Here is a 16,233-nt window from a genome sequence, read left to right on the forward strand (position 1 = left end):
TTGATGATCCAAATTATTCATCCAAAAAAGCAAAGAAAAGTTGGGCATGCAATAGAAAATTGCAAATTGGTGTTTTAGCTTTTGAGACAAGAAAGTTGGTGATAACTTGATGGTGACACAAAGAAGGCAGCAGCAGTAGGTAAGGCTTTCTTCTAAAGAAAATGTGGGCTTTAGTGCTCACCAATAAACTTCCATGGTTGAATTCACAAACTTTGTTTATGAATATAAGAACTTGGTTTTTGATGAAAGAGCGATTACGTGTTGCCCACATTGGTTTCTAATTAAACAACGTTTTCACCCTTCTCCTTGATTCCCCGTGCCTGGTCTGCACCTGCTTTTGAAGTACAACGAAACTTCGCCACTGCTGCTTCTGCTGTGCGGGTGCCTCTGCTAATGGCTGCAGAAAAGAGATGATTTGATTGAATATTCTAAATGCAGCAGACCACCAACGTATTGGATGCCTCAAATTGTTTGTTCTCTTTTGCAGGAGATCGCATTCCTCCAGGCCAGATAGTGTCTTTTCAACAGTAACCTGTCGTAACATCGACGATATATTTAAGTGGCAATTTCAATCACAGGGAACTTCTGATTTACAGGCATCAAATCAACTGTAAAGAGAGAGAAGTAGAAGAGAAAGACAGTTTTAGAGAAGGAGTTTGGTTTTTAGTTTAAGTTTGGGAAATGACCTCTGCAACGTTACATCATCATTCGGTTGTTAAAGTTGATGAACAGGAGTTTGGTGCACAAAACTTTCTTGTTATATGAAAAATCATAGAAACAGATCGATTAGAAGACGTTGATGGAGACAGGTAAATGTTAACTACTCTTTAGAATTGCACCAACGATTAGTTTTGGAATTTCATGTCGAATTCAATCATGAAAACGAAAAATTTTCACAAAGGAATCTACACCACTTTGAGCCACCAACATCATGTAGCCACAGAAGGATTCTGGCATTAATTTTTTGGAAATTTTAAAAGATCTTCGGTGGTTTTGATAAAAAAAAATTTGTGATTGGTTTAATCGTTAATGGCTAACCGTGGAAGATGGGCATTGTTCAGAATAGAAAATTGTTCATCTTCCCTCACTATCCCTTTATTTTAAACCGTTGATGACAATCATTGCCCATAAACATGTCCAAACTTGTTCCATTAATAAGGTATTACCAAACAAAAGGAATCCGTTAAAGAATGATTAAACTACAGACCATGTGATTCCCAGTGACAGATGCACTGTTCATTTCCAAGTTGAAGGCTCTAAAAACTCAATGCGTTGGCTCGTTTGGTTCAGTGGGCAAGATAAACCTTGAATAACAAAAAGGAAGAGAGAGAGAGAGAGATAATAGCACGATAAGAACCTTCTCACCCGCCTCTAAAATAATTTCAAAATCAACACTCTTCAATATCATTAGCATTCTTCGATACCATCTGAATAGTATCCTTCAGGATTCGAAATGAAGAAGTGACTAACCCAACTGGTTGCGCTATCCATCATTTGAAGAGAGAGAAAAACCCATATGAAATTAACAGGACACCTTCCCAACCATTGTGCTACCCATCATTTGAAGAGAGAGAGAGATCTATCTGAAGTTGAAAATAAAGGGAAAAAAAAACTTGAGTTAAGAAATGCAAATAAATTAAAGGGTAAACATTCAAAAGCTTACTAAGAAAACAGATCAAAAGAAACAAAAGAGAGCAACCAGCTGGAACTGTTAATTAACAGGAAAAACTATTGGAGTTAACAAAATGCGAAGAAAAAGTAAATTGCAGGAATAAATGGGAGAAAAATAAGAAAGCATGTAAAAAGTGACTACAAACAAACAAAAGAACAATTATTAATATTATTCCCATCCATCCAAAATGAGGTTGGTGCATCCCATATAAAAAACTAATCAAGAAATGATTTTAACTTGTAAGTCAGATTTTCATAATTGATACGGAAACCGAAATTCACAACCTTGTAATTATTAGGCCTACAAGTTTATTATTAAATTATATAAGATATTTAGTGAGGGGTTAAGGACCTGGAGTTCAAAGGTTTGGACACATTCAAATGTCCCTAGAACTAGGCGCACTGTTGGCCAGGTCCGGTCAAATCAGTACCAGACTAGCATTGATTTGAGCTGCCATTAGTAGGTTCAACCAGTACTGGACCTGGTTGAACTAGGTTGACTTCCACTTGAATGGACCAGGGCCAACCATGGGCGGCCTGGTTGATTTGGGTTGACAATTAATACTCGAATTGAAGGGTTGTAAATGGGTTTAAATGAAGCAATGAACAGCCAAACCATAATAAATGAACTCGAAAGATCGGTCAAGGTCAGCTTGCCGGATTCAATCAACTCTAAGCAATCAGATCATGTTATCCAGTAACTGGAAGTGGGTTGGGTAGTGAAGTTGATATGAGTGAGTCCCCCGCCCGAATCCAATTCAATTTGAACTTACATTAAATGCTTACTTAGTATCTATAAGCAGTCAAGCAGAGCCGTCCTTATGTTTATTTGGTTTTAGATAAAAATTAAGAAATAATGGGTTTGATGTATTGATCGATAACACCCAATAAATCGTATCAATCAAAACTTCGATATGGGGTTGATACCGATATTTACTACAATTCATTCAAGTACTTAAAATGAATAGAAAACCTGGCCATGAGTCAAGGTTGGCCCGACTCGCTCTTGACTCGACCTGATTCACTCTTGACTAGGCCTGACTCAGCCATAACTTGACATGACTAGCTAGATTCATGTTAATTTAAAACTCGACCGAGTCGTTGAATCAACTCGTTGACCCAATCATTTGTTGATCCGAGTCCAAGTCACGGGTTTGCCAAATATTGTGAGAAACCCGGTCGTATGAGTGAGGTGTTCAGTTGACACTCTATCCCACTACTAAACATACTTTTTCGAAATTTTAGTCAAACTTTGGAGTTTAGATTGAAAATTGAGAACCTTTGCATTCGAATTAACAGTATGCACTTGATTCAGTATGAACCCAAAGAACTTTAGAATGTACTTGTTTTATTGCGGATTTGAGATCCATGGTGATCTAAGATCACTAGGATCTTAGATCCATAGATTTGAGGTCAAAATCTTCACTCTCTTTCCTTAAATCCATAGTTTTTTACATGTTACATCCACATTATTGAGATCCTCAGTTGACTAAGGATCATCCAAATCATACATTTTAATGCAGCATCGAATCTACAATACTGTCAAACCCAACCTTAGAGTGCGGAGTTGGAGGATCTTATCATCATATTCTAGTTTATACTTGGACATCTTGATTCACCTTGAATTTATTTGAACCTCACCTAAGAGAGAGAGAGAGGGAGAACTTTTTAAATTCGAGGGTTTTACAGCATGTTAGGTCAATGGTAGCAGTCAACGGGTTGAATCTCAATCAAGGTCGCTACCCAAAACAAATTTCGTTTACTGCAGTAAAAAAATATAAACTACCAATTACATCTGAATAATCAGAATCTGGCTTTGGAACGCATATTAGCCAAATCTTCTCTACCATCAGTTGAAAGTAGAACAATTCTTCGTAGTTTTTATTCACTTTTTTAAACGCATTAAGATGGTATCTACCCGTGCTATATCTGTTGCTTGGAGACAAGATATATAAAAAAATATTGGGTAACAAAAGAAGCAACTAATGCGACGTCTATGAATTTAAGCAGAAAAGATGCTGGCCGGATGTAAAGATGCTAAGTTACTTTGATCAAATCATGGTTTGTGACAATGACATATTGAAAATGATGAAAGCGAGGAACAGAAATAAAAACAAAAGAACCTCTTCGTACCAACAGACAAATAATTACATGCGATGCAGGGCCGCACGGCCTGCCGCTCGTATTAATAGTCTACGCCGGCCGGTACGCCGGCTGCCGTTCAAACCTTCCGGCGAGAAAAAAGAGAAGGCCGGAAAAGTGTAGGCCACGTGTTGATAATGGCGAGGCATCCGTATCCTCATCATTCCACTCACCATCTCCACTTTGTCACGGCTAGACTGTACTCTTTAGCTTTCCGTGTTGTCCATCTTCAGATCGTTTTGGCTCGGTCTGTCCAGTTCACTCGGACTTTGCTTGATTTATTTCTTCTTTTCTTGTTCAATCTGACGTTGGTGGTATGTTTCAAAAGTCTTTTAATTGTAATGTTCGCCGGAAAAAGCTGTCCGAAGGTCCTTTCATTCCAACTGTTTTTGAGGTCCTGGAGTGGGCAACTGTGCAATTAAAAGTTTTTTACTTTTAAATGAAAATCTTAAATATTTATATTTATATATATACACAATCACCCTACCAGATTTAAGTATCTCTAAACAAGTGCGCCACTATTGCATCGTCGACGCTGGTATACTTTTTAATTTAAATATCACACCACGCTACTTAAGGCAGAGATGTATAATGCTCACGTCCATCCTAATAATTTGAAAGTCTTTTAATTGTAGATGTGTACTAAATTATTGTTGAGATTTAAAATAGTTCTAAGCTGTTGTATATTATATGTTCATGAAATTTTAGACTTTTCAAGTTCGTCGGTGAAATCAGATTTCAGGAAACACATTTAAATGTTGCCAAACCGGCCAAATTAATGGTCACCGATGGTGGAATTTGAGATTTTTTCTACACATAAATGCTGCAAATTGTGGGCTTTCTATCCATCGGTGTGTTCATATCTTCAAACATCGTTTCCTGATTCGCAAGGGCGCGGCAGGTACAAGTGGGTGGGCCAAGCTAAGTGGTGCCCCATCATTAATTTATTAAAGCCAACACAGACCATGACTCTAAACTAGGCCTAGGCGGAGTAGGCCTGAACAATGAGCCAAGCAACTCGAGTTCGGCTACCGCTCGAGCTTGAACAGGCTCTTTTTGCTAAACTAGTTGAGCTAGAGTTGATGTTTCAACTTGTTCATTTAGCCGAGTTGAGTTCAAGTTCGTTGAAATCGGCTCGTTTAAGCTAGACTTAGCTCGAGTCTTACCCACCATTTAAATCTTAATTCGCCCATTTTCCTGGAAAGTAATTCAAACTCAGCTTTTTCACTGCATTAACCAGATAACGAGCTTTATCGAGCTCGTTTAAATGAGCTTCAAACGAGCTTCACGAGTCGAGCCGAAGTTAACATTCAAAATTTGAAAGATTAAATTTAAAAGAAACGAATCTATCGAGTCAATTTCGAACTCTCTACTTGAGTTCAAACCTGTTCTATGGAGCTCGACTTGAGCTCCAACCGAGCCATGAAGTCTCTCTACCCAGGATAGTTTTAGTTTTTCTCAAGTAAAGTAGGAAAATTCAAGAAAAGTTCTCTGAACTTAGTAAAGAAAGATGCCGCACAAGAATGTAATAATTGTCTGAAGTTAATTTTGGACATTCATTGCCTCCAAACCAATAAAACCAAGATTCTGCAACTGATTTTGGATCTCTTTTTATGATATATATTAAACTCAGTGAAACGGGTATCAGAAATGAGCCTCTCTTCCTACCAACAATCGTTGTCCCCGTGATGATGGATGAGCGAAGACGTATGTCGGCATGATTCATCTCCTGACGCAACCTCAGTTTATTTTTTTGCAAAGCGGCTCTCACAAAATTGGGGTCAAAGATTTTCCGCGAACTTTTAGTTCAATTCTTGGACGGGCGTTCTGCCTAACTACTGGAAGGCCGACACCTCGCCGCCGGATAAAAAGTCCTCTCCACTTTCCATATTTGTTCAGACTTATTTTCTGACCATTTCAAAGGACGGGCAGCCGTCGTTTGCTCTTCTCGTATCACCACATATATATCTTGGAAGCTTTTAGAAAAAACCAGGAACTTACGGTCAATAGACTTTAGAACATGAGAACAAATTCGGCCACCTTTCCGGCGACCGGTTAAAGCCATGCAACAAACGTGATCGACTGTAACTTGCAAGGTGCCGATGCTGAGACCAAACTTTATGCGTTCGTGGGCCTTGCCAAATGGAATAAAACTTTTCCGGACACACTTTGCCACCACTTGAGAAAGTATTTCTTTTTATACTTCAAAGGTGCTTGAGAGAAAGTTCTGCTCAGTCCAGCAACTACTCAAGCTGCAAACTAAGATCTAGCCTGATCACAGGATCAAATCTTTGATCTACTTTCTTGGTCTCGAACATCTTCAAGCACCATAGCTCATACTACCCGCTACAGAACCAAATAGGCCTTCAAGATACCTCGCCATCTAACTATCTAATTTGGTAACTGGTTATATGCACAGGCCTGCGCACAATTGAATCGTGCACCATACACAGCGTGCCCGTAACCATCTCTCATCTAATTTGAGTATTTTCCAAAACCAAACAACACGAAGCTACTGGGTTTCATGTTTGGTTTATTATAGATGTGAGCAATGGAAGGTTTAGCCAGGAAAACTGAGTTCAGATATCTCGCTGTTCATGATAAGGATCTCATGGCCGGTAGGAAACCTCAAATGTCTGGGGGACAGTTAGAGCTGGTAAACGAGCTAAACACAGGTTGTTCAACAACCAGCCAATCCAAGTACAAGTTTGTGACGAGATTCTTGCATCAAAACAGTCTTAAGAAATTGAGCTTCAACTCTCCCTCAAACACAGCTAACCACTTTAATCATACAGTGCCCTCCAAAGACCAACTGGCTCCAACATAGAAGAATAGTTTTCCACCCGATGCTAGCGCCACCTTCACCTAACCAGGTGGGGAAGCAGTATCCACAGTCTCTGTTCTGACAAACAGGCCAGCAGCTAGCTTTATTGCTTTTAAACTTGAGAATTCATCTGTGATCAGTACAAATATTAAGAGATTCAATACAATAGTCCCAATTTTTTAAAATTAAATTGTTGGTTAAAACAAAATTCTATAACCTTTTAGGGTATCCATTAGTAAATCTGTTTAGACCGAAGACATCGCTTTCCTCTTAGAGAACTTTAGAATTACCACTGCATAGCTTTTATTAGAATTACCACTGTTTAGCTTTTAATTCACCTTTGACCATGAAAGGTGAATAACCCATCCTTTGTTTTTTAAACAAGTGGTGATTCCCATTCTATCCATACTTCAAGCCAATTTTGTCTTCTACATATAAACAAACCAAATCTGATACTTGAGCATTCAGTTCAATAACTTGTTAATAACTAAAAATTTGCTACTAGTCAAAGGGAAATCTCATTTTCTGTTAGTGAAGAAATTACAAAAACAAAGAACCCTATAGATTGACGCCAAAGATTCCGCCTCAAAACTGTATTCTGACCACACTTAACTGCATCAGCCCTACTTGAATCATAGCCGACTATACATGATACTTCAGTTTCATACGGCTCCCCCCCAATGGTTACGAATAAACCTAAGGTATACTTTGGTATTACGTCTGCATACCATACGTAAAAGGACGAATAAAAATACTCATAAAGTGAACTAAACAGGAAGCATCCTGTCCTCGACAAGATACGAACAAATAAAATAGTACACTTAGGAATCTATCTCATTCTTTTTCCTTTTTGTTTACTTTCTCGTTTAGTAAGAGTTCAAGCATGTGTCGTAAAATAAAACACATTAGTTCGGAATCTGAAAAGACTTTCAGACTAAGCATGAATTAACCCGTTGAAGACAACTTTTAATTGCCAGCATACCTATTGGTAAAACAGCTTACCACCAACCCATATGAAATAATATATGTGAACTATACTGATCATTGTTTAATAAGTTTATTACAAGTAGGGCCGAGCTGAGCAAATACCAGTCGCACCTAAAACGCCAAGCTCATTTTGACGAGTTCAAAAGCAAGACCTTCCCAGACCAAGCAAACAAGAACTAGAGAAACTTGGCTTGTTTCCCAGCCCCATAACAACAGCTGCTTAGGTCCTTCCATGCAGAACCATAAGCTGGATTTCCCCTGCTTTAAGTTTTTCTTACAAGGACATGCAACCATGAAATATATAGTGCTCAAAAGGTGAACTATTGATTGCTAAAAAGAGTTAACGTGCCACATGTCTGCCACTGTTGATGAGACGATGCATACACGAAATTCTACAAGCGTTTGGCATTTGACTGTTCCGCCAGATACCTGCATGGCAGTAAAGAGCATAAATCATGCAACCGAAATGTATCCAAGACCAAGTTGGAATTATTCTCCAGTGATGCGCCAAATTTGTCACAACTAGTTGAGAGATGAACAAATAGCGATAGCACATCCTGTGAGATTGGACACTAGGAAAAATGCCACTGAACAACTTGAGGAGGAAAACCAACTGAGGACATGCAACAATACCATCTTCAGTTGTGCTGTTTTACATGAATTAACTTCCTCCCTTTGACTGAGTCCAGCAAAAAATTTCAAGTCGAAACTTCATAATTCATATAAAGCTGAATTTCTTGTAAACCTCAATTTGTCAACTGACCAAGAGTTGAACACTTCCTTTTGGGGTTGAAACCCAAATTGGTGTGGCAACACCAAAAAATGGAGCGTTTACCAACTTTACGAATTGCACTTAGACATCAATGGTTAGTAAGCACAAAAAAAAGTAATTTTGCTATTATATTCATAGAGAATGTCGAGGCTTTTATATTACTTTGCATTTTCTTCTCATCTTCCATTTCATACTTTGGACTACCGTTTCTATAAGTTCAAACAACCAGAGGTATGGGAACGATACTGAACTAAATACAAATGTATATTAAAACAAAAACAACGAAAGCAAATAAAACTAAAAAATCAAGGTTGGGAGAGAAGGTGAACTTAGACGTGATAGACCCCTGTTAAAAATTGAAAATAGCATATAATAGTTATTGACGTTAAAATGATAATCAACATCCTTTATACCAAATATATGTCGGTAGCAACTGCAGTTAATCTTGAAAAATTGTCATCACGTAAATAAAATTTTGGTGGCATTGGAAAATTAATATTTGGAACAGTTCAGAATATTCAAAGATTTTGTTACTTAAGCCCTGTCTTGAAATCTAACTTTTTATGTCCTGAATCAGGCATCTCAACTAGATTGGTGAACTATCATGAAGCTGATGCTCAGGTGCATCAGCGAAATGTGACTGGAATCTGTTCAAGCCAGGTTGTTTTCAACAAGCAAGCTTGACTTTAGCCTCGGAACTTCAGCCATTAGCTGTTCAAGTCAGGGCATCTTCCTATATGGCCAGATAACAAAGGTAGATACCAAAAAAGAATTCCTCTTCCTTGAGCAGGGAACTGATAAGAAAAGAAGAAAAAGCAAGAATACACAAATCTTACTTGCCGGTGTAGAATCCTGCAGAATACCAAGCCGTAAGAAGATCAGAGATCTGAGTGTCAGATCTGCTGCTCTGACTGCCCCCTTGCTCACCTGCATCCACAACCCAGAAGACATTCAACTCTCTTTTCTATGAACCAACATCTCAAAAGCTCCATAGTGTCTATAAACAATAAACAAAGCCATGATCCACCCAAAAAGCAGATTTGGCACTTCTAATAAATTCAAACAAAAATCATCCAACAAAAGAAGCAATATGATTGTCATTGTGGTTTTCAGAAGAAACATTAGCTTCCTAAACCTTTCGCAGATCAAAGTGATGATCAGGACAACTGTTGAAGAAAGCATCAGCCTTAGAACATGCATGTTTTCCGAGGACAATGTTGACCAGATTTTAGGTGTTCAGTCTGTTGACAAATAAAGCTAAAGCATATAAATTGACTTGTAATATGCTAGCGATAGGGGTGCTTTTGAGTTCCTTCTCTCCAAGCCGAAGTTACAGTAATCAGATAAGATAGGGTTTTTCAACAGCCTTATGGAACAAGCACTAGCAACAACTTATTGATGCAATACAAGACGGAACAAGATTAATTTCATCCACAACCACAAACTGGATCCAATCATGAATTATGACCTACACTATATATTAAGACATAGCAACATCTTTTTTGCTTTTCCTTTTTACGACAGAATGTGCCATGGGTTTGTCATCTTCCATAGTCAGGAATTTCCCATGCTATAGCATAACTTCTGCATATCACCCAGAAGCTCTTAAATCCATATCATTCAGAAAGAACACTAGGACTTATATGGAAGATGTAAATGATTGCAAAATTTGCTTAATTGAAGTCTGTGTGCGTCCAGATACATAAAAAAGAGGCAAGTCTGTGCATGTGCAAATAATATAAGGCATTCATTTCTCGTTTGAGTGGATGACAAAACTTCTAGGAGCCCACATCAAGAACAATCTTGGCCTGATCCCTTAATCGGAACTCCAGGTGGAGTGAAGGTATGAATGCATGTGCTGCATGTACACAGCTATATATGAAACCCAAATAAACACAATTTCATGTGTGCAAATACACATGGAAAGCATCAATTAACAAGTGTGCATACTCATATTCAATGCACATAGAAGCCACATAAATTCACAAAATACATGCGTACAACACTATCAAATGCATTTCCAAAAAAAAAAAAACCATTATAGACTAATAAACATGAAATGTGGCTTTATCCCAGAGGATGGTGCACTTGAGGATTTCACACATTTTGAGCCAGTAGGAAAAAAATTGTTCCTTTGACCTGGAGTGCCAGTTAAATGGACAATGGACAAGAACAGAAAAAAACTGCTGCATCATATAGAAGTGACACATTCACATACACAAACATTTTTCTTACATATTTCAGAGAAAAGCCCCTGTTCTGCATCACATCTCAATATCTTTAAGTGCAACAAGAACATGCAACAAGTGGTGTTTCTATATTCTGAAATTTCTTGATGGCAGTTTGCTTGGAAATTTGGAATGATAATATTCCATAAACTACAGCAATATAGGAGGAAGAAAAGTGCAAAAAAAGTAAATCATAACCACCATCAACTACAATAATTAAGTTTATCCAACAAACCACTTACAGTGAGGTAAACCCTGATGTTCAGGAATAGAGTGGTACAAATGCATAAAGGGTATTAGTCAATATCTGACAACACATTTTTGCATGCAATGATGAATATGACCATTTCTATAAAAAGCTTTTGCAGTATCAGCTTATAAACTCAAAATAAGTAAAGAGAAACCCAAGCATCCCAGAAATGATGAGACTGCAGTGGAGATAAGCAGAACAAATCATATCCTTACAAGCACATCAAGACAAAAATATAATAGACAAACATAAAGTCCAAAATTCAAAATCTGTATCTAGCTCAATAGCTTTTCTATTTTGTGAACACGACATAACATTTATGGGTCTCCAAAAAAAAAAATGGCAAACATAATAATGAATTACTAATGGCATTGATTGCTTAAACCCACAAGTCCACCAGTAGGCGATAATTGGATCAGGCTTTATTCAGCAGCATCACCATCGTAAAATACTTTTTACCAACACAAATATAAAAAAATAGATTACCTACTGTTTAAAAGAGTTCAAAATTCTACATAGGTGAATTTATAAAGAATATAAAAATGAATTCAAACTTAATGCATAAGAAAGGCTAACAATCCACTGATCAGGCTAATGAGTTGGCTTAAGACTTCAAGTTAACAAAGATCAAGGGTTTATAGGCAGGGCTATTGTCTCTTCACATAATCTAGTGTTCTTCTGCTTAACACCAACTTGCAGGTTAAAGAAAGAACAACATCCTTTCCATACCAAGTAGACTAAATAACTCTTTCTGCCAAAGGCGGACACAGATGCTGTGCTAGACCAAAGAGGTAAAAAAAAGAAAAACGAATGAAGCAGCAAAAATTACTATGGATTAATCTTCAAAACCACATGTTCAAAAGTAAGTAATGCATGCTGACCTTCACAAGCCTTATTAGACTCAAAAGCTTTGATCTTGATAGAAGCTAGAGCCCTTTCTGCAGCTTCTATTCCCAGTGACACAACACTATCACAAGAAGAAGATCTCTGATTTGCAGTACCCAAGGCCGAGTCTGGAACAGTGGCAGGGATGCTACTATTAGCAGCACAGTGTACCACCTCAGGAGATAATGTGCTAACAGGTTGAGCAGGTACACAGTAGCAAGGGTGACACAATGATTGTAAGCAAGAGTTAACTGACTGGTACGTAGGGAGCTGATGGGGCTGGGCAGTGCAGCAGCAAACATCCCATGGGGAAGAAGAAACACAGCTACTACTTGATGGTTGATCATTGCTATAACTTGCTTGATAAATTTGTTGCAACACCTGCTGCCTTTGCATCTCAAGCTCATTATATTTACTAATTAACTGGCTATAGTCTGCATATTCAGGAGTCGCATAACCATCAAATTGTCCATGTGATGCAGGATCCATAGATGCATATGTACAACTATTTTTGATGTTTGAGTCAGACGCTGGATTATTTTCATCAAGAGCAGGACTCTTGGCTACTTCTCCTGAAGTATCACAGGATGCAGGAATCTCGGTTGAACCCTTTAATAAGTTATCAGCATCACGATGAAACTCCACATTTCTAGAGAAATCAAGTCTGAAGGTACAAGTAAGTGGAGTTGCACAGTGGAAAAGTATGTTATGCAACAAAGGAAAAAGCACCAACAAACAGCTTCTCTTATTATAGGTTTGATAATATCCAGGAGATAAAACAATCAGACAACCATCTAAGCAAGACACTAAGAATTGCTGAACAAGTCTAAGCAATTCAGCAAATGAAAGGAATAGAAATTGGAGAACACTAGATACTAATCCATGTATTCAGGAACAGCAGCCTAGGGCCTAGGCCATCTAGTCACTAGGCTTTATCCTAGCAAGTAGCACCTAGGGAGCTCTCTTGAGCCTCCTAAATAGGAAGAGCAAGTCTTTCTTCTTGCCTTCACACACACACATATATTAAATAGATGGGGCCCCACAATTGTTTTTCATTATGTGAACTTTGCAATTATTTTCATTCTAAAAATTAAGTTTCAAAATTTTAGGTCCATTTTCTAAGCTTGTTATGAGTCCCGGTTGGGCCCTAACTTGGCACCCAGTGGACCTTTTAGAGCTTGCAGTCCACACATACTAGTGATTTTCACCAAACTTCCAGTTAAAAGCTCTTGAACACCAACATCAAACAAAGAAAATCGTTGTATTGGAGAATTCTTAGGCATTGCAAAGTATCTTCGGAATTCCAGTTTGACACTTTAATACATGGATAAGTATAGACAGTTAGACACTCTAGTGCTTCACTTAGAGCATTATGGTACAACTGTTAAGTGACTCGTTAACATAAACAGGAAACATGTCAAGCTGCACTTCCTTGTCATCAAGAGCAGTTTCTTTCACTTATCTTGCAGCATAATGCATTTCCAAGATTACCAACAGCTATACTGGAAACTCGTTGTAACAAAATTGGTTCTTGCTTTTGTAAGGGATATCAAGAAAAGACCTTTAAGTACACATGTATTCCATACTGATACAAATTTCTGTTACATTTTTACCAGTTAAAACATCTATATATTGTTCAGTTATTGCACCATGTTGTCCTCCCTTCCTTCTACGATGTCAAAACAACACAGTCATAAAACCAGAGAGAAAAAAACAAGCACTTGTTATTGCAATCACTTACCCTATGTTATGACAATTTCTTAAATTAATTATTCATGCAAAAAACTTGCATTAGCAGCAACCAAATTATTTGAAATGCATTATTAAAACCCTAAGTTGGCATGGTCGCATGAGAAATATCAAAGTTGAGCTTCAGGCAACCTGTTGAATGTTGAACTATTTATCCCGACAGATATCAAATACAAGTTACAAATGAACTTAATGACTGACCTTGACTCACCAACAGCACTGATTTCCCCTCCCTGAGCATCATTTTCAGCCTTAATTGCATGATCAGAACCGCTTTGTTGTATTGCATGCATCACCTGTAAAAAAGGAGATATCAAGTACTCATTTTTAACTTACCATACAGTGATACAGAACATTAGAATCCATACTAACCACTTCTCTTAAATAACCATTCTTTCATAAATAACTAAATATGTGTGCCAGCTAAAGATGAACAGGAATTCAGGTGTGGAGCCAGAATTCTTGTCTTGGGGAGGGCCAAATTGACAAATCGGGACAGGCAATCTTTCATTGAGAAAGAAATGTGACAGCCAGATGTTTGTTTCATTCAGAAATGGGACAAATGGCTGAGGGACCATCTGTCGTAGGGGCCAATATTTTTCAAAAATTCTTAAACACAGGCCAAAGTAAAATTGTTGAAATTTTTCAGATGTAAATTTTAAGTTTTCAAATTAGAGAGGGCGCTATAGCCCTTGTGTGCCCTTGGCTCTGCCGCACAGGAATTACCGGTCAGCAAAAAAAAGAAAAAATCATAAACATAGTTTAGTTGCAGAACAGTTACCACTACCAAAGAAAGAAAGCCGAGATCCACAGTTCCACACATACTATTACATTTGCATCGGAGTCATTCAATAAATCCTAATGCTTGACATATTTGTTTAGACAAAATAATCACAGTTCAGATAGACTAAATAAACTAAGGGCAGGGAGCACAAAGGGGACGAGTAGCATATAAATTATCAAGTCTTTTTATAAGTGGAAAAGTTCAGCTAAAACCGTCAGATTTTCATTTCAAATTTTCAAATATGGAAACACTAAATAAAAAAAGTATGGGCATAGTAATGCACGCGTAAGTAATATGCTTTAACTGCCAAAGAAGGTAAGCGAATTCGAAAACCCGTTAGTGGTCATACACAAAACAACTCCACAAGTTTCGTTACATTTCAGACAAACATCTGAAAAAAAAGGGGTCAAAAATCGCATCCGAACCAACTAACTGAAGGCCTGTACAAGCCCAAGACTAATGAGAGCACCTCATTTAAAAAGACCATTCAGAAGCTAGCTAAATCCTAGAGCATACCCAGCCATCAATAATTTCAAATATTTAGGAATAAACCTTAACTCTCAATCACTGACTACGTAAAGCGACTATCATCGAAGGACTACCTAATTTCATCCTCAAAACGGCGCAAAAGTGGCCAAGGATATCATTCCAATTGCACAAGCTTCGGCAAAGATGAGCAGAAAATAAACGAGGAATTTCATCCATAGTTGCAGAAGAAGCAACCGGCTCAAATTCAAATACCAGGTTAAAGTGCACAGTCTCAAAGGTTGAAACAACTCGGAAGCAATGAACAGCATGAACGAGCAAAGAGCATTTCACTATCAGGGTACCTAAATGAACTCGACAAACCCCAAAAAAAAAAAAAGATCGAGATAGAAAATGGAATCCCTAACCAGGGGCAAGCACGAGAGGGAGGAAAGGGAACGGCGACCTTGTATTTGGTCATGGCGTCGTCGAAGGCGCGAATGAGAGCCGAATCGTCCCAGATAGCCGACTCCATTCCCGCGGACTCCAACCCCGACAAAAAAGATCGCCCGATTGTATCCGACCACTGAGTAACCACTTCTACAGATCGCGAGCGAAACCCCGGAAACGTTAATCCTAATTCTACCGAAAAATGGGAGAACACAAGCAAACTGAACCCTAATCCCCCGAGCTTGGAAAATCTTCTCGTCTTCCTTTTCCCGCCCTCTCTCTCCCTCCCTCCCCCTCTATGAATGGGCGGCGGGAGCTTTCACCAGAAACCGAAAAGTCTGAAACATAGCCTACCGGGAAATGGACCACGTTCTCAGATCCAGATCCGAATTGACAGCGTTACCCTTCGTTTATTTAGAGAAATTCTTATTTAAGGTCCAAAATTTTGTACTTAATCCAGAAACAGACCCACCTTTCTGAATTCCGCAGCTTATATATCAGGATTAATTTAGCCAGGTTGAGTAAGCAAAATGATTCTAATTAATCATCACCTGCAAATTATATGTCAGGATCTAATTAAATATTTAAATGTAGAACTGGGAGTTGATTTTTGTATCTTTTGCATTCAGATCTGAATCCGACAAGCCTGCAAGGGATGTAAATGGTTCCAAGACTTTCGCAGATTTGATAGAGACTCTATTCTTTACCGCTACCGTCACAAAGACTCAGGACCTGGAAAAAAACAGAGACAACCAGACTTGACATTGATGAATTTTATCGTGTACAGTTTCCGTCTGCGCGGAGCAAACCGAACAAGAAAAAAAGAGGTCCCTGCAATGAGAACATCAGCTTTAAATGCTTGCAAAACTAGTGAAAACTGTTCATTGAAACCTGCCAAACTTGTTGAATGATGGAGCAGCATTGAAGAATTCTGCTAGTGCAGTAGTCGAAAACCTTCATTCACATGAGCATATGCTGATCTTATCAACTATTTATGGGGGAGGATGCACACCAGATCTCTCTGTT

The 16,233-nt window shown here is 38.2% G+C and overlaps 1 protein-coding gene across 2 annotated transcripts; it reads right to left on the minus strand.

Annotated features, from left to right (window-relative positions):
• Positions 1-7,651: 7,651 nt before the first annotated feature.
• On the minus strand, positions 7,652-15,513 carry LOC116266366 (uncharacterized). 2 transcript variants are annotated; one of them, XM_031647547.2, is made up of 5 exons: positions 15,224-15,513; positions 13,710-13,804; positions 11,756-12,408; positions 9,233-9,323; positions 7,652-8,053 (listed from the first exon to the last, which is right to left on the minus strand). In XM_031647547.2, the coding sequence occupies exons 1-5, from the start codon at positions 15,290-15,292 to the stop codon at positions 8,017-8,019; spliced, it is 945 nt and encodes a 314-aa protein (XP_031503407.1). In that variant the 5' UTR covers positions 15,293-15,513; the 3' UTR covers positions 7,652-8,016. The 2 variants fall into 2 exon arrangements, with proteins under 2 accessions (XP_031503407.1, XP_031503406.1); XM_031647546.2 differs by having other exon boundaries at positions 11,756-12,423.
• Between the last annotated feature and the right edge of the window lie 720 nt (positions 15,514-16,233).

Source organism: Nymphaea colorata, chromosome 12 (genome assembly GCF_008831285.2).
Source record: "Nymphaea colorata isolate Beijing-Zhang1983 chromosome 12, ASM883128v2, whole genome shotgun sequence".
Taxonomy (NCBI): Eukaryota; Viridiplantae; Streptophyta; class Magnoliopsida; order Nymphaeales; family Nymphaeaceae; genus Nymphaea; species Nymphaea colorata.